The 22,170-nt window shown below is 63.9% G+C and overlaps 1 protein-coding gene across 3 annotated transcripts in view; it reads right to left on the reverse strand.

Annotated features, from left to right (window-relative positions):
- Positions 1-22,170, reverse strand: part of FBLN2 (fibulin 2) — a 59,311-nt gene that overhangs the window by 14,973 nt on the left and 22,168 nt on the right. For 2 of the 3 annotated variants that reach the window (XM_056129359.1, XM_056129358.1), the window contains exons 2-9: positions 20,574-21,885; positions 10,311-10,422; positions 8,125-8,254; positions 5,181-5,361; positions 3,985-4,203; positions 2,953-3,066; positions 2,754-2,855; positions 1,208-1,348 (exon numbers count right to left, since the gene is read on the reverse strand). In XM_056129359.1, coding sequence (XP_055985334.1) covers positions 1,208-1,348; positions 2,754-2,855; positions 2,953-3,066; positions 3,985-4,203; positions 5,181-5,361; positions 8,125-8,254; positions 10,311-10,422; positions 20,574-21,849 — 2,275 coding nt within the window. In that variant the 5' untranslated portion in view covers positions 21,850-21,885. The remainder of the gene's footprint in view (positions 1-1,207; positions 1,349-2,753; positions 2,856-2,952; positions 3,067-3,984; positions 4,204-5,180; positions 5,362-8,124; positions 8,255-10,310; positions 10,423-20,573; positions 21,886-22,170) is intronic. The other variant, XM_056129360.1, reaches the window with a different exon arrangement.

The raw sequence follows: 22,170 nt of genomic DNA on the forward strand, positions 1-22,170 counted from the left end.
CCAAATGCTGCAGGTGAGGACCCAGTCCAGATGTTACAGGTGAGGGTCCAGCCCAGATGATACAGGTGAGAGCCCCTGCCCAGGTGTTACAGGTGAGGGCTCAGCCCAAATGCTGCAGGTGAGGGCCCAGCCCAGATGTTACAGGTGAGGGTCCTGGCCCAGATATTACAAGTGAGGACCTAGTCCAGATGTTACAGGTGAGGGCCCAGCCCAGATGTTACAGGTGAGGACCCAGTCTAGATGTTACAGGTGAGGGCCCAGCCCAGATGATACAGGTGAGAGACCCTGCCCAGGTGTTACAGGTGAGGGTTCCTTCCCAGGTGTTACAGGTAAGGGTCCGACCCAGATGTTACAGGTGCGGGCCCAGCCCAGATGTTACAGGTAAGGGCCCAGTCAAAATGTTACAGGTGCGGGCCCAGCCCAAATGTTGCAGGTGAGGGCCCAGACCAGATGTAACAGGTGAGGGACCAGCCCAGATGTTACAGGTGAGGGCCCAGTCCAGATGTTACAGGGGAAAGCCCCTGTCCAGGTGTTACAGGTAAGGGTCCGGTCCAGATATTACAGCTGAGGGCCCAGACCAGATGTAACAGGTGAGGGCCCAGCTCAGATGTTACAGGTGAGGGTTCTGGCCCAGGTGTTACAGGTAAGGGGCCCGGCCCAGGTATTACAAGTGAGGATCCTGGCCCAGGTGTTACAGCTGAGGACCCAGGCTCCCAGAGACACCCTCTTCTCAGCAACATTCTGCAAATAAGCTGCGACCCCACCCTCCCCAACTCCATCCACTCCTTGTGGGTTTCAGTGGCTACTGCCACTGCTTCCAGGCTCTGGGCTACATCCTGTTGGCGGGTCATCTTCAAGGAGGGCCAACCCCTGGGTACAGATGAGCTAACTCAGAGGGAAGGAGTCGGTCCCTGGGACCCACAGCCCACCCGAATCCAGCCGCCCCGCCGGATCTCAGTGAGTGGCGGGCCTGTACTGGGTCACTCCGAGTTGCAGACCCCAAGGCACGTCCCCAGGGAAAGCGGCTGCCGGCGGCGCTGGTGGAAAGCAGGACAGGACACCAGGACACGGACGGGGCACACGGAGCACGGGGGGCTGGGTGCTGGGGGCTCAGATGCAAAGGGCAGGCCCTTTAGCATGTGGCCGCTGGTGGCGGGCGTGGCGGGAGCGGGCTGCGGGCCGTGGGGGGCGCAGGGCGCTGGCTTACCCACGCACTTCCTGTGCCTGTTGAGGATAAAGCCCTCGGCACACAGCACTGTGTGGTTGACACAGTAATAGGATCCCAGGCTGTTCACACAGAACTGTCGCCGGCTGCACCCGTGAGTGCCCATCAGACACTCGTCCCGGTCTAGGGCCAGCCGCGGGAGGGAAAACAGAAGGGCCGTTAGAGTCTGGGCAGGGGACCCGCTGTGGACCCAGGGTGCAGGGCTCAGGCTGGCGCCCACTTCCCTGGGTGGTGGATCCTGGGCGGCCCACGGCCACCCAGCGGGGCAGACCCCAAAGTCATTCTCTCCACTATGTTCTGGAGACATCCCGACCTGCTGGGCCACCCAGGAGCCCAAGAGGGCCCTGCTCAAGGGTCCAGGGGCCAGCCAGGGGGGTGTGGGGCAGGCAGGGAGCCGAGGCGTATGGCCCCCACCAGGGGCAGCCTGTATGAAGCTTTAAGAAAAACCTCCAAGCTGGACCATTTGTTTATTAAACCTCTGGTGCTTTCCCCACCGGTGACATACTGGAGTGCTTCCTGCTGGGTCAGGCTGCCCCCCCCCTCACTCCCCCTCCCCCATTTTCAGCTGTGAGCCTGGTGCCTGCAGGCACTTGGCCTTTGGGGGTTTTGCAGAGGAGGATGGGGGCCCAGGAAGAGCCTGACAGCAGCCCTGGGCCCGGCTAGCCAAAAAGGACCACCCAGGACAGAGACCCCCTCCTGCGCAGGACGATTCTGCAGCATCTGGGTGGGCCAAGCCACCCCAATGCCCTCCCTGGGCCTGCGCCGCTGTGTGGGGACGGACGCAGGGGGTCTTCACCCCTGTCAGAAGAGTCTCCTGGCGGGGACTGCAGGTTGGGCTCCTGGCTGACTGGGGAATCTGCCCCCCACAGCAAAGTCACAAACCCTCTGCAGAGCCACTTCCAAGGTGTCCAGGGCCGGGTCTGTCCTGCCTTCAGCAGCAGGAGGTCCAGACTCACGGCCTCCGGGGCCGTTCTCGGGGTGCCCCTCACTGGCAGGTGCCGGGTCCAGTGTCCCCCATTTCTCAGGGGAAGGTTCGCACGCATCTGAGACAAGCCCCAGGTGCCGGGAGAGGGTCCCAGGCATGAAGGCCCAAGTTGGGGGGAAGCTTGGGGGCACAGCCACCACCAGCACCCACTGTGCCCTCCTCGGCTGGTAGGGCGGGGGGCTCCCACACCCCAGTCCCGCCCCTCCCAGCGGGGCCAGCAGGAGGGGCCGCCACTTCCGGGCCCCGCATCCTCTTTTTCCTTTCTATAGCCACAGCTTGAATGGGGACAACGTGGTCACACAGCCAGGCACTGGCACTTGCTGGAAGGACGCCTCCGGGGGCCTCACCCAGATGGACCCGCCTGCACCTCTGGGGGGCGTGGGGATGCAGAGTCCACACAGTCGCCCACTCCAGGGGCGTTTGGGAGATGGGAGCACCCGGAACCCCCAGGGATGGTGACAGCTCCTGCGGGGGTAGCAGCAGCGGAGCCTGTTCCACATGGACTGGGGGGTCTCTGCCCCAAGGGGGGGCGCGAACACTCACCCTCGCAGGACACACCGTCGGCCATGATGGCATAGCCGGGGAAGCAGGAGCACATGACTCGGTCCCCCACGACACTGCACACCTGCTTGCACGGCCCGTTGTCTGTGAGGAAACAGAGATCCGGGCCCACCTGCTCAGTACCCTCACAGGGTCCAACCCACCCCAGAGAGGCCGCACCCCGCCCGGATGGGGCCGTTACCTTTGCAGGTGTTGGGCTTCGGCTCGGGCAACGGGATGGTATTGGGCAGCCCCTGCGCAGGGTCAGGCCTCACTGCGGGCTCCTCTGCAGCTCGGGGCTCGGGGCGGTTCCCCTCTGTGGGCACAGCAGACGGCAGGGGAAACTGAGGCTCGGGAGCCGAGAGGGGTAGCAGGGCAGAGGATGTTTCTACACTGAAAGTGAATCAATCCTAGAGAAGGACTGTACTCATTTGTGGAGTATGAAAGAACAGAACATGAGATTGACACCCAACGACCGTAGAGACAAGGGCCGGAAAGACTGCTGGATAGTTGGCAGCCTGCCTTGTGAGCAGAAGGCAGCTGGGCTAGAGAAGGGATCACCGAGAAAATCAAGGTTGGAGGTATCGGCCGGGACGGGAGATGCGTGCTGAAGGTAGATAAAGGACCAAATGTGATAACCTCCCAGTCTCTGCATTGCGAACCATAATTCCCAAAAGTAGATAGAGAGTATGGGGGAAATTGCCATGGAGGCAGGAGGAGGGTGGGAAAGGGGGGATATACTGGGGACATTGGTGGTGGGGAATGAGCACTGGTGTTTGATGGATGCACTGGATGGGCGTTTGATCGTTGTGTGTGTGATTGTAACCAAACACGAAAGCTTGGAACTTTCTCACGGTGATTCAATAAAATACAAAATTAAAAGAGAGAGAGAGAGAGAGAGAGAGAGAGGCTGGAGAGATAGTGAGATAGCACAGCGGGTAGGGCGTTTGCCTTGCACGCGGTCGACCCAGGTTCAATTCCCAGCATCCCATATGGTCCCCTGAGCACTTCCAGGAGTAACTCTTGAGTGCATGAGCCAGGAGTAACCCTGAGCATCGCCGGGTGTGACCCAAAAAGCAAAAGAGAGAGAGAGAGAGAGAGAGAGAGAGAGAACAAATCGATCCCGGGGGGCGGCAAGGAGGGGCACTGCTGGATGAGGGCCCTCCGGCCACCAGGGTCTGGCCCTGGGATGCTGCCGGGGCTGTGGGCGCGGCTGCCGGGGGCGCCCCCTCACCGGGCCGGCAGGTGCGGCCGTCGTCCTGCAGCGAGAAGCCGGGGAAGCAGGCGCAGCGGAAGGAGCCCACGGTGTTGATGCAGAGGTGCTGGCACAGCTCCCCGGGCAGCAGCAGGCACTCGTCCTGGTCGTCCCCGGGCAGGCTGTTGGGCAGCTCCGTCTCCGCGCCCAGGGTCAGCGCCTCCTGGCTCGCCGCGTCCGCCGCGTCCGCCTCTGAAACTGCAGAGGGGTCAGGGCACTTGGCTGGAGTGCGGGGGATGGGGGCAAATGGGAGGGGGGCAGGAGCGGGCTGCGGTGGGTGGAGGGAAGGAGGAAGGGGTGGGGGAGGGAGGAAGGGAGGGAGGGAGGGAGGGAGGGAGGAATGGAGGGAGGGATGGAGAGAGGGGTGGGGAGGGAGGAAGGGAGGAAGGAAGGGAGAGATGGAGGGAGGGATAGAGAGAGGGATGGAGGGATGAAAGGAGGGAGGGATGGAGGGAGGAAGGGATGGAAGAAGGGATGGAGGAATGGAGGAAGGGAGGGAGGGATGGATGGAGGAAGGGATGGAGGGATGGAGGGAGGAATGGAGGGATGGAGGGAGGGATGGAGAAAGGGATGGAGGCAGGAATGGAGGGAGGGATGGAGGGAGGAGTGGAGGGAGGGATAGAGATGGAGGAAGGGACAGAGGAAGGGAGGGAAGAAGGATGGAAGGAGGTATGGAGGGAGGGATGGAGGGAGGAATGGAGGGATGGAGGGAGGGATGGAGGAAGGGATGGAGGGATGGAAAGAGGGAGGGATGGAGGGAGGGACAGAGGAAGGAGAGAGGGAGGAGGGGTGGAGGGAGGAAGGAATGGAGGGATGATTGGAGGGAGGGGTGGAGGGGTAGACGGAGGAGGAGGGGAGGGTGGAGGAGGGTGTGTGTGTGTGGTGGTGGGTGAGCAGCTGATAACGGGTAAACAGAGGACACGGGGCAAAGGCCGAGTGGGGAGGTGAGTGGGTGGGGATGGACAGAGGCTGGGCAGCAGGGCGGGACGGAGCCGTGCGTCTGTAAGTGGCGCGACGGGCAGGGTGTGAGGGCAGCTGGGTGGAGAGGGCGGGGCACAGGACATTGGCATCGCCATGGAGCACAGGACATTGGCATCACCGGCCCGACCCCAGGCAGAGTCCGCCCGGGCCACCCCGGGAGAAGCGCGTGGAGAAAGTGGGTGGGGGGCACCCACCTCTCTGGGGCGCAGCGCGGGGCTCGGGCTGGCGGGCCTCAGGCACGATGAGCGGGTCCTCCTCGCCCTCGCAGCACGAGAGCATGACGTAGTTGCAGGGGTAGCCCAGGTTGGGGTTGGACTCGCAGGAGTGGCCCTCGGCCCGCACGCGGAGGCCCAGGCCGCAGCACTCACAGCATTGCTGCGGGGAGAGGCGGGTCAGGCCAAGCCTGGGTCTCACACGGGGCCCCCGGGTGGCAGCCCGGGGCCACACGGGGACAGGCTGGCCAACAGGACGGAACCACCCGTCTCTGGTTGCTCCTGCCGCCTGTGGGTTCCAGAGACAGCCTCCCCTCCCCTCAGCTGGGGAACGCACAGAGGCGGATTTGTAGAGTCAGTGACTTCTCAGCAGCTGCAGGTCCTATCCATAAAGCCCCATTCTTACTAGCTCACACCAGGGCTCTCGGCACCATGGAGAGACAGACTTTCCAGGGCCCCTGACAGAGAATCCCTGGATGGAGCTTTTTTAAGTAGTAACTGGGCTTGGGCTTTGTTCGGATACTGTTCACGCTCATCGCTCCCTTTTCAGAACGGATGTGATGGCTGGAGCTCCAGCAGTCATCTTAGGCCAGGAGGTAATGGGAAAACATTACAAACTAAAGCTAACAAAGCAGAAAGGCACACTGTATCTGCAGATACAGTGGAGCTCCATCCGTGCTCCAAAATAGAATGTTTTGTTTATACTAGTATAGTAGATTACAGTAACAACTCCAAGTATTTACTCTTCCCTGGCAGACTACAGTAACAACTCCAATTATTTACTCTTCCCTGGTATCGGCTTCCGCTGGGACAATTCATATCCTCCTATCAAAACAGTCTATTTTCAGCCTCTGTTTGGTTTGTTTTGGGGGCCACATCCAGCAGGGCTCAGGGGCTCTGGCAGTGCCTGCAGAGAAGGAACTGTGGCATCAGGGAAGGAACCAGCCCCTGCCGCCCCTGCTCCCTCCCCCCCTCCCCGCCCCATGCTATGCACGTGCTCAGCCCACTGGACTTCCCGGCCCTGTTTCCACCTTTGTGACTGCTGGCCATGATCTGGACCTGAGTCAACAGGAAGAGACAGAGCGACACGGTGCCAGGTCGGAGAAAGGCCTCCGAAGGCCACGCACACGCCTTCTCCCATCTGGAGAATAAAGGTCCATGCAGAACGGGGGCATCTGAGGCCTCCCCAGTCACGGGTGCCCATGGAGCCCATGGCCAGAGGCAGACACATCACCGCCCTCAGCCGGGACGAGCAGGACCTGGACTTGATGGGCCAAGCTGTGAGCCACCCCCCCCACCCCCAGGCTGAGCCAGGCACAGACCCAGCAGGATGTCGCCCACCAAGGGAAGCCCCACCCAGTGCTGTCCCCACGGGGCAGACGGAGAAGTTGAGGCGCAGAGAAGAGAGCTGGCCTTCAGCCCAGCAGACCCCCACCCGGGATTCCAAACCTCCTGGTCGCCAGAGCCCTTTGCCCAAAAATCATTTGTGCTCAGGGGGAAAAAACGCCCTCAACAGAACCCAGATCAATACCTGGCTCTCTCAGACGGTGCTGTCTGCAGAAGGTCCCATCACAGCCAGGATGGCTAGTGCCATCAGGTTCCCCACCCCTCCCCACCTTCCCCCAAACCCTTCCCGACCCTCCCCCGAGTCCCTGAATCCTTCTTCCCGATTCTTAGCGAACTGTGGCCTCCTCGGACAAAAACCACATTTCCCAGCCTCCCTTGTGGCTAGGAGTGGCCACGTGACTGGGTCCTGGCCAATAGCGCGTAGGCGGGAGGCCGGACTCAGGGGAAGGGTTCTTCTCACCCCCTGTGCAAGGGCACACGGAGAGGTGACTACACATTCCAGAACTATGGTTCCTCCTTACAACACAGAGACCGTTCAGCCCCGCTAGGGGAGGCCGAGTGGGGAGGGGCACTGAGGTCAGAGGGGACAAGGGTCCGAGCTGGGGGTCCCCACCTCTCTGTGGCACCGGAATCAGATCCCAGAGCCAGGAGGTGACTGGGGCCGACGGGGTGTGGGTGGGAGCCCTCTCGGGGCTCCAGCTCTGCTTGGGGAGATTTGGGGAGAGGTGCAGTGGGGCCTAAGGGCTCATGGCACCCAACTGGACACTGCAATGGTCAAGGCAGGGCACCCTGCATACTGGGCCCCCTGGAGAGGGGCTGCAGAGAAGGCGACCCCTCCCACCGGGACAAGGCAACAGGACAGCGCCTCCCACCCCTGTCTGTGGCCCACTGCCCCGCAGACGCAGGAGAAGCCAGCATGTCCTGAGTCTCTGAGCCAAGTTGACACCCGTGTGAGCTCAGCACCCCACGGAACCTCTCCCAGGGCCCAGTCCCCTCAGCGTGAAGGGGCAGGTCCCCGGGGCATGAGCTACTGACTTCCGGGCAGAGTCAGAGACTCCAGTAGCTGCCCCATGCCAGAACCACTGACCTTGGGAGTCCCCACCCTGTCTAAAGAGCCCCGTCTCTCCATCCTGCCCCTTTCTGGCATCATCCCTATGGAAAGAAGAGCCCCTCAGTGACCACCCCACCCACAACGGTCTGTCTATGCCCACCCCTCTCAGTCCTAGCCGCCCCACTCCAGTCACAGTGATTGCTGGGTAGCTCCCTCTCTCCAAGCACACACTGACCTCAGGCCCTTTACACATGCCGCGCCCACTGGGCTCCGCTCCTTGTCCCCCGCCAGGCTCTGTGGCACAATCTGCTTCTCAGGGAGGCAGCCTCCGGGCCTGACCCCTCTGGTCCTCCTCACCCATCAGCCCCACTCTTTGGCACCAAGACCTCCAAGACCCCCCAATAACACAGCCACTGAGGGCTCCCTGGCTGTAGGTTGGTACCCCTGCCTGGAGAGCGAGAGCCCCGGGAAAGCAGGGCTGGTTCGCATCTCACTCCCCACCGCACCCCTCCCTCGCTCCCCGCTCGCCTGGTACAGGGACACGCCGCAGGTGTCGTTGTCCTCAGCCCCGCAGGCCTCGCCTTCCCGGGCGCCCATGACGCCAGCCACGCAGCTCTTCTCCTTCAGGTAGGACACACAGCACTGCATCTGGGCGGTCCTGCACGAGAATGATGCCTCAGTCCTGCGCCGGGTCGTCCCGCGGGTGCAGAGGGGACGCTGAGGCTCAGAGGGAGGCCCCTGATGGTTTCGTCTCTCAGTTGATCCCAGAGATTCAGGCCTGGGCCCTGAGCGCTCAGGATATGCTCCCAGGCCTGACCCTGGTCAGCCCCCAGAGCCAGGAGGCCCAGGAGACCCTGGTCCCAACCCGAAGGAGGGAGGCTCAGTGCTGCCCCCAGTGGCCGAGGGAGGAACAGCACACGGGCAGCTTGAGCCCAGGAAGGTGGGGATCTGGGCGGGGGTGAAGGATCCAACAGCCCTTGAGGACCCCTTGGGGGACACTGCTGTCTATGTGGAGTGAGTCCCCCGTCTCCAGAGGGAAGCAAGCACGCAGCAGCTCACCCAACACTGGGGTCTCCGTGGGGGCGGGAAGGCTTGAGGGAGGGAGAGAAAAACCACAGGAGGGTGTCCTAAAGGAGGCGTGGGGGGGCAGGACTGCCGGCGGAGGCCCACCCCTGCCAGGCTCCCTGGAAACTGCCCGAGTCGGGGGACGCCTCTGCGCTGAACCTCAGCTCCTTGTCTTAAAAAGAGCTGAGAGGAAGGGGTGAGGGAGGGGTGAGGGTCTGCGCCGGTCAGGGGAACAACAGAGGGAAGCCGTGGCGGGGAGGCCAGGTATGGGGGCGCCAGGGAACAAAGTGGGGAGAGGACGAGGGTCCCCCCAGGCTGAGCACGACAGGACAGTGAGCTGGAGGCTGCCTTGCACACGGTACCCCATGTAGCCCCCTGAGCCCACCAGGAGTGACCTCTGAGCACCTGAGCATCAGTGGGTGTGGCCACAGAAAAGGAAAAGTTTGGAGGCTGCTTCATGGGGGGGGTCACCTTAGGCTCCTAGGGTGGATGGTTCCTAAACTCTGGGAGATGCCACAGGGCCGGGTGCTCCCACTATGGGACCTGATGCTCTCCACCATGGGGTGTGATACTCCCACCAAGGGGCCTGGTGTTCCCACCAAGGGGCCCGGTGCCCCCACTGCAGGGCCTGGTGCTCCCCACCATGAGGCCTGGTGTTCCCACCAAGGGGCCTGATGCTCCCCACCATTGAGGCCTGGTGCTCCCACCATGAGGCCTGGTGTTCCCACCAAGGGGCCTGGTGCCCCCCCATGGGATCTGGTGCTCCCCCATGGGGCCTGGTGCACCCACTATGGGGTCCAATGCTCCCACCATGGGGCCTGGTGCTCCCACTATGGGGTCCAATGCTCCCACCATGGGGCCTGGTGCTCCCCACCATGAGGCCTGGTGTTCCCACCATGAGGCCTGGTGTTCCCACCAAGGGGCCTGGTGCTCCCCACCATTGAGGCCTGGTGCTCCCACCATGAGGCCTGGTGTTCCCACCAAGGGGCCTGGTGCTCCCCCATGGGGTCTGGTGCTCCCCCATGGGGCCTGGTGCTCCCACTATGGGGTCCAATGCTCCCACCATGGGGCCTGGTGCTCCCACTATGGGGTCCAATGCTCCCACCGTGGGGCCTGGTGTTCCCACCAAGGGGCCCGGTGCCCCCACTGCAGGGCCTGGTGCTCCACACCATGGGGCCTGATGCTCCCACCAAGGAGCCTGGTGCTCCCACCATGGGGCCTGGTGCTCCCCACCATGAGGCCTGGTGTTCCCACCATGAGGCCTGGTGTTCCCACCAAGGGGCCTGATGCTCCCCACCATTGAGGCCTGGTGCTCCCACCATGAGGCCTGGTGTTCCCACCAAGGGGCCTGGTGCCCCCCCATGGGATCTGGTGCTCCCCCATGGGGCCTGGTGCACCCACTATGGGGTCCAATGCTCCCACCATGGGGCCTGGTGCTCCCACTATGGGGTCCAATGCTCCCACCATGGGACCTGGTGCTCCCCACCATGAAGCCTGGTGCTCCCACCATGAGACCTGATGCTCCCACGCTGGGGCATGGTGCTCCCACTGCAGATGGCCTCACGGTCCCCACCTGTAAATGACCCGGCTCTGTTCCCACCCACCCCAGAGAGTCCGCATCCAGGCCGAGCCGCTGGAGCCCACCCTACCTGCAGATGTCCCCCTCGGCGCCGCCGTCTGGCATCCCCATGCACTCGTCGTTGTCGATGGCCCACTGCTGTCCGGCCGCGCAGCATGTCTCGATCAGGTCCTTGGTGGAGACTGCGGGAAGCGATGGCATCACCACGGGGACACGCGCCAGCAGGCTGAGCCCCGGGCAGGAGCCCACCCCTGCAGGCCCCTGAGTGCGAGTGGGTGCGGGAGCAGGGCGGTCAGCGGGCCCCCAGGTCCAGACCCTGCGTCCAAGGAGACGACACTGCGGGCCAGCCTCATCCCGAGCCCCGGGGCCAGGCTCACTGGGCCCGACCCAGCCCGGTGCCCAGGGCAGGACAGAACCCCGGGCGGCACAGGCGTGTTCCCCGCACTCAGCGCTCCGGCTCTGTCCCTACCCCGGCTTCACCTCCGAACCCTCCCTCGCTCTCCCGGGACCCTCATCTGCCGTGCCGGGCTCCGACACCCCATGACCGGGCCGACTCGCTCCAGATGGGCTCTCAGGGCCCAAGAACCCGGCAGATCTGAGTCCTGGAGAGCAGGGGTCCTGCAGAGCAAGGGGGCGTGCTGAGTGGGGGCTCAGAGGGGCGGGGGTGCCGCCCCACATCTGTAGCCCCGCACGCACCCGCCGGGGTCAGTTTTCCAACACCCCCGGCCTCTTCCGGCCCAGCCTTGATCGGCCGCCAGGTCCGTGGGGCCTGGCTGCCCGCCCACCATTCTCTCCCGCCCTCCCTCCCCTGCAGACAGAGCCGCCCGGGGGCTGTGACCCCTGGGGTGGCGAGGGCCACCCACTTGGAGCTGGCCGGACGGGGACGGGCACAGAGGCCCGGCAGCGTCTCTTTCCCACGCCCCCCTCAGCGCCCCTGGCGGCCTGGCCTGCCTGTCTCTGGTTTGCTTTAGGTTTCTGGGCGCCTTCCCAGCCCTGCTGAGGGTCCCGGCTCCATCCTGTACCCGCGTCCCTGCCCACGGCCGAGTCCCGGCGTCCCGAACAGCCAGACCTAATGCCCCCCAAACCACCCATCCCGAGCCCGTTTGCATCAGGGAGGGACCCCCCAACATCAGCTGCCGGCTGCTCCTCCCTCCTCAGGTCACCCCTGCCCTGCCCAGGGCCTCCCCCAGCTCCTTCCACACCCACCACATCACTCTACATGCCCCAACTCCCCGCTGTGGCCTCCAGCCCGCTTCCAGATGGTGCCAGAACAGCCATCGGCAAACACCAACCAGCTGCTCTGGCCTCTGCCCACGGGCCCCCAGATCAACACACTGTGGCCCCCACTCGCCTTCCCACCCCGGCTCCCACTCCCTTACTCCTTCCATTCCTGAAACTACCGCTCCCACCGCCCTGGACTCAGTCCTGCCCCAGGACCTTTGCACATGCTCTCCCTGCTGCCTGGTACCTTGCCCCTGGCCTCAGGCTGGCCGCACTGCCGTGCTCTCCAGGGCTCACCCTTCCTGGGGCAGTTCTAAAGGAGTGCCCTCACCCAACGTCACTACCCTCACCCTGGCCAGCCATCATCTTGGGAGTTTCCTGGGAATCCAGTGCCCATTACCACTGACAATGGGTCTTCCCCTCAGAGCCCGGCCCCAGCTCCCACTGCCACAGTTCCATGCTGCCCTTCCCTGCCACCTGCTGCACCAGATCGAGAGGGCCTGCCTCTATGCTATCCAGCTCTTGGGCAGTGCCCAGATGGACTTATCCCTGGCCAGCCAGTCTCCGAACACCTCCATGCACCGCCCCCTCCAGCCCAGCTCAATGCCCATTGCCCCAGCTACGTCCGGGCAGCACATGCTGTCCACTGTCACTGTGTCAACCCAATGCTGGGGGAGCACGCTTGTGTCAGCCCCTGCATGAGGCCAAAAACAGTGTGTGGGAGCCCAGGCCCAGCACGGGGCTGGTGAGAGGACCGAGGTGCAGGAGGTCCCATTCGAGCTGACACCCAGGGCCGAGGGGCGGCTCCCGGGGCGAGGACAGGCTGCAGGCAGGGGCCGGTTCCCGGCAGCGCTCGGTTCCCTGGTGGCAGCCAGGAGTAGCCCCCCAGAATCGAGTGTGACCCTGAAACTAAACTCCCCCCCAAAAACGGACAACTCAAGGCTAACAACAAAGAGGCTTTTCACACGCGCCCAGACACCGAGAGAGGAAACACTCTCTGCCTCCACCTCCACGGATGGGGGGTGCGCAGGGGGGCTGGCGTTCGAGCAGCAGGGGGGCTGCGTGAGGGGAGCCAGAGGGCCGGGGTGAGGGACACAACCATGCAAACCTCCATCCCTGAGCTGGCACAGGGAGAAAGTCGTTGGGGCTTCTGGTTCTGGGAGTTTCAGCCACAATAAATAGAACGGCGGGGAGGGCGCTTTCCTTGACGCAGCTGATCCGGGTTCGATCCCCAACACCCCATCGGGTCCCCTGAGCCCCCCCAGGAGTGACCCCTGAGCACTGAGCCAGGAAAAAGCCCTGAGCATCACCGGGTATGGCTCAAAAACCAACGAGAAGAACAGCAACAGCAAAAAGGTCGCCGCCACTAACAAGGACCCTGGGCTGGCGGAGAGCGTGCTCTGCCCGGGACACCCAGCTCCCCGGGGGGGCAGGACTGGGGCCACTGGGCAAGCCCTTGGCCATACAGCCGCGTCCAAGGCGCGCGTGGGCACTGGCTGGCGGTGGAGGTGCCCAAGAGCCTTCAACGCCACGGCTGAGCGTCCCTGGGCCTGCGTGGGCGCGGGGGGCGTGGGGGGAGGCACTGGGAAGGAGACCCCGGAAACTGCTCGGAGAAGCAATCTTCGTGGGCAGGGCAGGAAGGAGCAGAGGGCGCACCTCCGCCCCCCACGGATTCTGACCGGTCCCTCCGCCTCTGCAAATAATTCCACAGCCGAGTTCCAGACGGGGGGAATCTGACCAAGGATAATGGAGCCCTAAAGCAGGGCCGGAGGTCACGACCCCCAGACCACCCCTACAGGGCTGAGTCTCTGGAATCTGCAGTCCCACCCCTGCCACACACACAGCCCCCTGCCCCAGCTCAGACGCCGGACACTGGGACCCTGTTTGGACAGGATGTTTGTCAGCCTGAGTAAACAGTTTGGGGAATGCTGTCAGCCCCCCACGCCCACCCGCTGGACTCTGGGGAGGGGGCTACCTGCAGGCCCAGGCCCCCCGGGGTGTTGTCACAACTGACGGCTAAGTGGACACACAAGAAGGGGGTCTTAGCCGGCTTCCAGGATTACAGGCAGGGAGAAATGAGAAACAGCAGGAGGCCTCGAGTTCACCCCGTGAGATGCCCCCCCCAAGACCGCCCACCCCCACTGCCCTCTCAGCCAGCCCTGTTCCCTCGTCCCTGCCCTGTAGGCTCCTGTTGGGGTGCTCCCTGCCTGGGCACAGCCGCCAGCTGCCCTCCGCCCAGGCCGTGCCCACTGCATCTTCTCTCTCTCCAGCTGCAGGGGACAGTTCTAATCCTGCCTGGTCTGCCAAGTGTCCCCAGACCCCGGGATAGCCAGGGACGGTTCCCAAATCCTGCAGGACTCTGGGGGTTGGTTTCTGTTTGTCTGTTTGGAGGCCACAACCTGGTCAGGATGCAGGCAGGGCTTACCCTGGCTCTGCGCTCAGGGCTCACTCCTCGTGAAGCTCAGGGGACACATGGATCAGGGGCTGCGGACGGGACCTACCCGCCACATGCGAGGCTAAAGCCCCTCCCTCGGTGCTGGTGCTCGACCCACTTGCAGGCATTTCAAAGACAACGACAACAGAGAACAACCACGGAGTCTGAATTTCTATGAAAATGCAAAAGACCCGAAACAGCCCAGGCAATGAAGGAAAGGAAGACATTGCTGGAAACCGATACTGCAAAGACAAAGCATCTCTAAAGCTCCAAAGAACGGTGGTGATGTGAAGGGGCGGGGGGGAGGGGGCGAACAAAGGCACAGGGGAGCGGTCAGAAATGCCACCTGCCCCAAGACACCTGAGCCAGGGCCCACTTAACAGACCCCGCAAACACAGAACAAACACGGGCCTCCCATTCGCTCCAGACACAGAAACAAAGCGAGTGTGAACCAACGCAGGAGAAAGCGGGCAAGGGACCAGGTCTGGGACGCAGGGACCGCACTCAGCCACTCCAGGAAGCTCAAGATCTGTAGGACAAAGCGTCTCTCTGCCAGAACCCTTGGCACCTCATTAAAATGGGGGTGATGGTGCCCATACTACTCTGTGCGGCCATCGTGATGAGGACATACCACAGGGGCGGGGATGTCCTGGGGACCATGAAGGGCCCCTTGGTGGAGCCTCTGCCTGGAGGGTGCCGGGTCCCCGTTTTCATCTCAGCCCCACCGGCCCCTTTCACATCTGGGTCTGGGTCCTCAGAACACCCCCTGATCAGATTTCTGTCACCCGACAAGGCACATCGTAAGGAACGTGAGCGCCCAGGACCCCCTGGAGGAATCAGTGACTCAGACCAGCAGGCGGCCACATGGGAGGATACGGGAGCGGCAACGAATTAAAGGTGCTGGCATGACCCCACGGGTTGGCTGCCCGAGAAGGGGCCACCGGAAGGCACAGGGGGCCCAGGGCTGGGCAAGGGCATGGCCTTCTAAGGCCACCCGGGCAGTTCCCGCTCCCACGAACCCACAGGACACGGGGAGTGGCTTCCCTCCGGGTCCCCTCCGGGTCCGTCTCCAGCAGCCCTGACTGTTCTCCGCCCCCAGCTGCAGACAGCCCAGCCCCTCCACGCCAGCACAGACCCGATGCATCGCTCCGGCCATGGAACAGCCGAGTGCCTCGTGCACACAAAGCCGCGACACGGGTGCGGCTGGAACTGCAGGCTTGCCCTGAAGATGCCAGGCAAGCTCAGTCCCAGGGTGCAGTTCCGTGACACGAATCTCGGACTGGGTCAGACATGGACGGTGACAAACCAGACGGACGGTGACAAAACCAGACGGTGATTTCAGAGGGGGAGGGAGGGTGGGGCCGTCTGAGAAGAATTCCAGGCTGTATGAAGTGTTTTCGACCTCGGATGGGGTGGAGCTACTGCATACACACAAAGAGACAAACACACACACACGCACACACAGACACACACACAAAAGGCACACACACATACACGTGCACACACGTGAAAATCCGCTGAGCTGGTTAGACCTGTGTGCCTTCCCCCCTGCATCTTAGACCTTATCACCTTATAAATAACACAGCGTGGGGGCTGGCGAGACAGCACAGCGGGGAGGGCGTTTGCCTTGCAGGCGGCCAACCCGGGTTCGATTCCCAGCATCCCCTATGGTTCCCCTGAGCACCGCCAGGAGTAACTCCTGAGTACAGAGCCAGGAGTAACCCCTGTGCATCGCTGAGTGTGACCCAAAAAGAAAAAAAAAAACAGCGTGTCTGATAAAAATACAAAGGGAACCGCTTTAAAGGGAATCTCCTTTCATGCCAATGGAAAGGCTCTCCGGAATCTGCACCCACATGCCTGCAAACTTGGCAGAGGAAGGAAAGCAGGAGATAGAATAGAATCGTAAACCTGATTAGATATCACTTTACAAAGAGGCCCACAAAGCTTTATAGCACAATGGCCCAGAGGAAACAGGCCTGGTCAGGCAGCCTCCAGGGACAGACCCTGGTGCTGAGTGTGGGAGAGACTCGTAACTTGGTATTATCAAGTTCTAACACTCAGGAGATGCCAGCATTCCCATGCACACACACACGCACACACACGTGTGCACATGTGTACACACACATGCACACACATGTGTACGCACATGCACACACGTGTGCGCTCACACACATGAACACACACACATCATCTCTCAAATAAGTAAGATGACTACAGACCTGAGTCCCTGCCCCCAGCCCCTGACGGCAGCCCCCTCTGTCCCAGCTGCCTGAGGTCCCCTGCAGCCCTGGGAGACCAGGGGACAGGAAGGGCCTGTGCGGCATGAGGTCCCAGAGCTCAGCTTCAGACTTTGGGAGGAACGGGCTGGGGGTGGGGGTCAGGTGACACGGCCACTCCGTGGTGTGCACCTCTCCAGGAACAGCTGCTTCCGGTCAGGTGGAGAAAGGCCTGGTGCCGACTCCAGCAACACTCCCCAGCACGGCAAGGGGTACCCCAGGGGAGCGGCCCCGACTCCCTGTCCCGGCAGTGTGACCTTTGCCCACCAGCAATGCAAGGACCCGGCACCCCAATTCTGGGATGTGCACTGCAGTTACCAGGCTCAGCACCTGGAGGGGACAGAGACGGAAGGAGAGACCCCCCGACTGGGGTGCGGGCAGTGTCAGTCAGGGCCCAGGAGGAGCCACGGCCACGGATCCAGCAGTGACAAGGACAGCCAGCATGACCCGTGGCCACTGCCAACCTGCTCCTCCCACAAATGCTCAAACCCGAGTTGGAAGGCGCCAAGGGGAAAAGCGTTTTTGATGTCTGCTTGGAGTTTGGTTGGGGTTTTTAGGCCAAACCCTGCTGTGCTCAGGGGTCACTCCTGGCGGGCCCCTCTGGGGTGCTGGGGAGCGGACGCAGATCAGCCAAGAAGCACAAAGCAAACGCCTTCAAACACACCAGGCAGTGCCTGTTACAACTGAATCCGCAGAGGCCTGGTTCTCTTCCTGTGTGCTGAGAGGGTTTAGCTGCGCTGGTATCACACAGCTTCCTGTGGCTGCATCTCAGGGCCATTCTCTCTTGCCGTAAGAGAAATGTAAATAAAGCCGCCAGAGCAACAGGGCAGGGATGGGGTACACGTTCAGGCCTGGCATCCCATCCGACCCCCCAGGCACTGCCAGGATAGACCCCAGAGCACAGCCCTGGGGGAAGCGGAAACCCCGCCAGCTGTGGCCTCCCCAGACCCCAAATGTAAATTAAAAGTAAATGGTCGGGGGAAAAACACAGAAATTCAAACAGCCCATGAAAAACTGACCATCCTACCGTTTCCCCTGGATGAAAACAGGAAGGAGCGCACGGACCGATGGATGGACGCAGCATCCAGCAGGGGCCCCAGGAGCCGAATGCCGGGGCTGACAATAGCCTGGAGATGCCCAGTGCTTGGGAGCAGCCACTGCTGAGTCCTGGGTGGGCAGGAGCACTGTGGCAGGACCGAGGGTGCCCTGCAACCCCACACGGGCAGCCGCGGGCCAGGCAGAGGCCTGACGTCCCAATTCCCAGAGACCCTAGTGGCTTCCTGACCTCTTGCCCACAGCCCCGAGACGCTACATCTCAAACAGACCAGACAGGGCTTCTTCCCAGGCCCGCAATATCTTCCTGCATCTGGGTGTTGGGACCCCCATGGCCGGCAGAACCAGAAGCTCAGTCACCCCTGCAGGGCCTGGAAAAGCCGAGTTCCCCCGCCAGGAGGAGGTGCACGCCCCCACGCCCCACTGAGACCCCCCCTCTGGGTGTGGTGGGGAGCCAAGGGGCCAGAGACACCCACTCATGTGACCTCGACTGGCATCCGCCAGGCTTGGTGCGGGCTGAGTGAACAGCCACAGGAACTCGCTGTGTGTGTCTGCCTGTGATTGTGGCCATCGATGGCCTGTCCCATAATGAAGGTAAACCTGGAAGACGGGACTGCGGCCACCCGCCACCGCCCAGCAAGAGTGACAGGTAAGCCCCCTCCACGTCCCCATGGACCGGCCAGGTGCCCAGGGCAGCCCAGCCCGTCTGCGGCTCCCACACCCGTGACCTGGCACAGCCCACACAGGCCAGGGCGGGATTCGGGGGAAGCGGCCTGCAAGTGCTGACCCCTCAGGGTGATGGACGCTCATTTCCTAACTGCCTCGCGGTTGGCTGTCCCCCTTCGCTGTCTATTTTTTTCTCAAAGTCAAACCTGTGAGAAGGTGACTGATGTCCGCGTCCTCGGGGAGTTGCACGTCAAGCCAGGCGTGAAAGGCCACGTTATGTCCACCGGACTGCGGCTGAGCTCACCAAGACAGACCCGAGGGTGGCAGGGAGCGGGACCTGGCCGGGCGGTGGGGGGAGGGCCTGGGCAGGAAGCCGGTCATGCACCGGACCCCCAGGGAACATGGCGCCTCTCCTCCCCAACTGCTCCCGAAGGAAAGGGAAACGCACGCCCACAGCACCCAGGGGCGAGGACCAGCCGTGGACAGTGGAAAGGCAGAGCAGCGCCCTCGGCGGAGGCGTGCGTCTGAAAACGAATGTCCACGCCGTGGGGGGCCGTACGGTCCAAGAACAAGAGGAAGCAGAGACACCCCCACCCCGCAGTGAAGCAGGGAGCCAGGCCACGTAGGCCGGGGGCTCTCTGTGCATTCACAGCCTCGGGACCCTCTGAGCGCGGGGCAGGCGTCTGGGCCGGCCGGGAGAGATGGGACAATGAGTGGCCCCGGCGCTCTGAGGCCCACGTGGCCTGCAGGACCGTCCACTGGCCGCAGCGTCCCCCATGGGGCGGTGCAGGCTGCAGAGAGAAATCAGCATGTATGCATGGTGGTTGCCCCCCCCCCCAAGCCCCCCTCCAGCATCACTGCCAGCGCGGGGTCACATGGGCTGTAAAAAGCTTCTCTGTTCACCAGCGCGGCGGCCTCCGGGAACCGGTGCTCAGATCCGGCTTCGAGAGGCCCGAGGAAGGGGCCGTGGTTCCTGCCCCTTCTCTGGGATGGCCGGGGGTGGTGGGCAGAGCCTTCCCAAGGAGGGGGGCCGCCTCCAGCTTTCCGAGGACAGTCCTGTCCCCGGGGGGGAGGGGGTCCTCCCCTAGGAGGGTGGTCCCGGCTCCGTCCACGGCCCTCGCGTCGCCCCACCCTGTGACGGCCGGCGTCACGCTGCCTCTCCAGGCATGTGGCATCCATTAGGCCACATCTGGACGCGCTCAGAGGCCGCCCGCAGCCCGGCCCAGCTGAGACAGGACCCCCCGCCCCAGCCGGCCAGGGCCACGGCCAGGCCCCAGCTCCAGGGCCCCCAGCTGCCATGGCAACAGGACTGGGGGTCAATTCCTGTCTCACCTACCCGCCTCATCCCCACAACCCGGGTGGGGTTTGCCTGACTACCCCCACAGGGGCCTTGCCTCCCCTCCCCCACTCAGCCCTCACCGACCCCCCCCCCGGCTCCAGACATTCAACCTGGGCCCCCAAACCATCAGGCGTCCTGCAGCCCACCCTCTGGTGCAGCAGGCAACGGTCACCCAAGTCTGTCCTGGGCTTGTCCACTCCCTGATGCTCCGCCCCCGTCAGACCCCCCCAGAGACTGCAGGAGCCAAGCACCCCCACCCCCCACGCCCTTGAGTGCTGGGCCCCGGGGCCCCACCCGATGAGAAGTGCTTCTAGAACCCTCCACAGCCCACCCCAACCCCCTGAACAGGGAGGGTCATCCAGGGTAAACGGGCTTGATGAGACGCCCCTTACCTGAGGCACAGGGGCCAGGGGCCGGGGTCACAGGGTGAGCGGGAGGAAGGCGGGGTGAGGCTGACCCCTTATCTATTGGCCAGACTCCTGGCCACTGAATGGCGCGTGAACTCCTGGCCTGCCAGCACAGGAAGCGGGGCGCCCGCTGGGCCCTGCCAGCGCCCCCCCCTCACCCCTGGCCGTCCCGGGTTTCGCACGTTCTGGGCCCTCTGCCAAGACAGCTCAGGCCGGATGAAGGCCACTGCCCGGACCCCCAAGGCCACACCCCGGGGCCCTCAGACTTTCCATTGCAGGGTTCCAGGCCAGAGGCCTGAGCTACGGGCTCCCGAGAACAAAGGCCTTGGCAGGCCACACGAACCCTCACGGTGGCCCTGCCTGCCTGGGTTCCTGCTCCTGCGGGCCTGGGAGACCCCAAAGCCCAGGACCTGGGGCCACTGCTCACACATCTGTCCTCCAGCTGCTGGGGGATCAAGTCACCACAAAAGGGGGCCTGGGGCGCTCCGTGGGTGAGTCCTGCGCCCTGTCCACCAAGTGGACTGAAGCTGAGCCACTGGCCTCGGGGGAAGGCCCTCCCGTTTCCACTCCCCACTGCTTGAGTACAGACAGACCCCGCACACAGACAATACCAGGAAGGGGTCGGGAGCTTGACAGATGGGAACGGGGGCCTGGGTGAGCTGGACGTCAGCCCAAGGCCGTGTGGCTGTGGGAAGTGGGGAGGTGGGTGACTGTAAACACCAGAAATCCCAGCGCTCCTACAATCCTCCTCCTCCAGGGAGCCTTCCTGGATACACCCTGGGCATTTTTCCCTCAAGGTCTCCCGCCTGAGGCCTGGGGTCTTGCCTGTCCACTCCTGGCTCCACAGAGCCCCTCGGGGCCCGCTCACTGTTGGACCCCTCCTGGAGGGGTGGGGAGTGGACACTCTGGAACAGAAGGGGGCAGGGAAGGGTCTCACCGTCCATGTGGCCACTGGGCACCGAGTGGACAGAGTTGGGCTCCGTGTCCTCCTCTGGCAGAGAATGAGGCAGCACCGGCAGCTTCGGGGGCACTTCCTGGGCGGGCGGGGCCCGTGCTGGCTCTCGGGGCGCGGTGGTGGGGGCGGCGGGGGTGCTGGGCTTGGCGGAGGTGCCGGGGGGGCTGAGCGTGGTCCGGGCGGGGGGTAGGCTGGTGGCGCTGGGGCCCGGTGTGGGCTCGGTGACCCTCGGCCTGGTGCTGCGGGCGGTGGCCTGGGCATCGGGGATGAAGTTCTCCTCGGGGCCCTCCCTGGCCTCTGCTGGGACCCCCCAGGTGGGCAGGGCTGGGGCTGCGGGGGCCTCCGTGGGCAGCGGGGGGAGACCCCGGGGGGCCCCTGTGGCCGGTGGCTCTGACACGGGGCTGTCCTCCCTCTGCTCCTCCGCCTCCTCCGGGCTGTCCTCCGGCACTCTCCGGGCTTTCACCTGCACGGGGGCCGGGAGACCGAGGGCCGCGGCCACCGTGGGCCGGAGGAGCAGGGCCGGGCGGGCGGTGGCCTGGATGGCGGAGGGCCCGGGGTGCCCGCCCTCCAGGGTCTCGGGGCCCACCGTGCCCTCCTGCAGCTCGCCCCCCAGAGCCACTTCCTGGTCGTAGCTGTAGGGGTCTTCGTAGTGCCGCTCAGGGTCGCCCTCCTCCTCCTCCTCCTCGGGCTCCGAGAAGTTCCCGGCGGAGACGGGGGCCCCGGGCTGGGGGCCGCCCTGGCAGCCGGGCAGCTGGTAGCAGATGAGGTCCCCGCCGCCGTCGGGGCAGTGGCAGGCCTGGCAGGGCGGCAGGTGCACGGTGTGGCCGGCGGCGTACTTCCAGCCCGCGTGCTCGCAGCCCAGCTGCCGGCACTGCGGGCAGCTGTCGGCCGCCACCACAGGCTCGATGCAGTTGGGCGGCAGCTCCGGGCACAGCATGAACTGGCAGCTGATCTTCCCGCCGCCCGGCGGGCACGAGCACTCGGTGCTGCCGAAGTCCACGAAGTAGGACTGGCCGGCGGGCACCTGGCCGCGCGCGAAGCCGCCCCGCAGGCAGTCGTAGTACTGGTAGCCCTCGCACACGCAGCCCTGCTGCACACACGTGGAGCAGCAGGCGCCCGGCTCCAGCGCCTCCTCGATGCAGTGCTCCAGCGGCGGGCACTCCACGCCCGTGCAGTCCTGCCCCTGCGCCAGCACACGGCCGGGGCCCAGCGCCAGGGCCAGGGCCAGCCAGGAGCCCCAGGACAGCGCCATGGTCATGCAGCAGCCGTGAACAGGGTCCGGTCCCGCGTGGCCCTGGTGAGAGCGAGAGGACACGGGTCAGCACATTCCCCCCGAGCACACGCCCGCACACGCATGGACACGCGCTCCACACGGCCTCAGCCATCCTCATGAACACACATGTATTCCAGCTCCCGGTACACGGGGGCATCTGTCCCGCCTGGCCCAGCATGCACACACACATACACACACACCCCCACACGCACATACACACATAACACTTGCACATGCACACACATCCCCATATATACTCACGCACACACATGCACATACACACAACACACGAACCACACACACGCA

This window comes from Sorex fumeus, unplaced genomic scaffold (assembly GCF_029834395.1).
Source record: "Sorex fumeus unplaced genomic scaffold, SorFum_2.1 ptg000072l, whole genome shotgun sequence".
In the NCBI taxonomy this organism is placed as follows: domain Eukaryota; kingdom Metazoa; phylum Chordata; class Mammalia; order Eulipotyphla; family Soricidae; genus Sorex; species Sorex fumeus.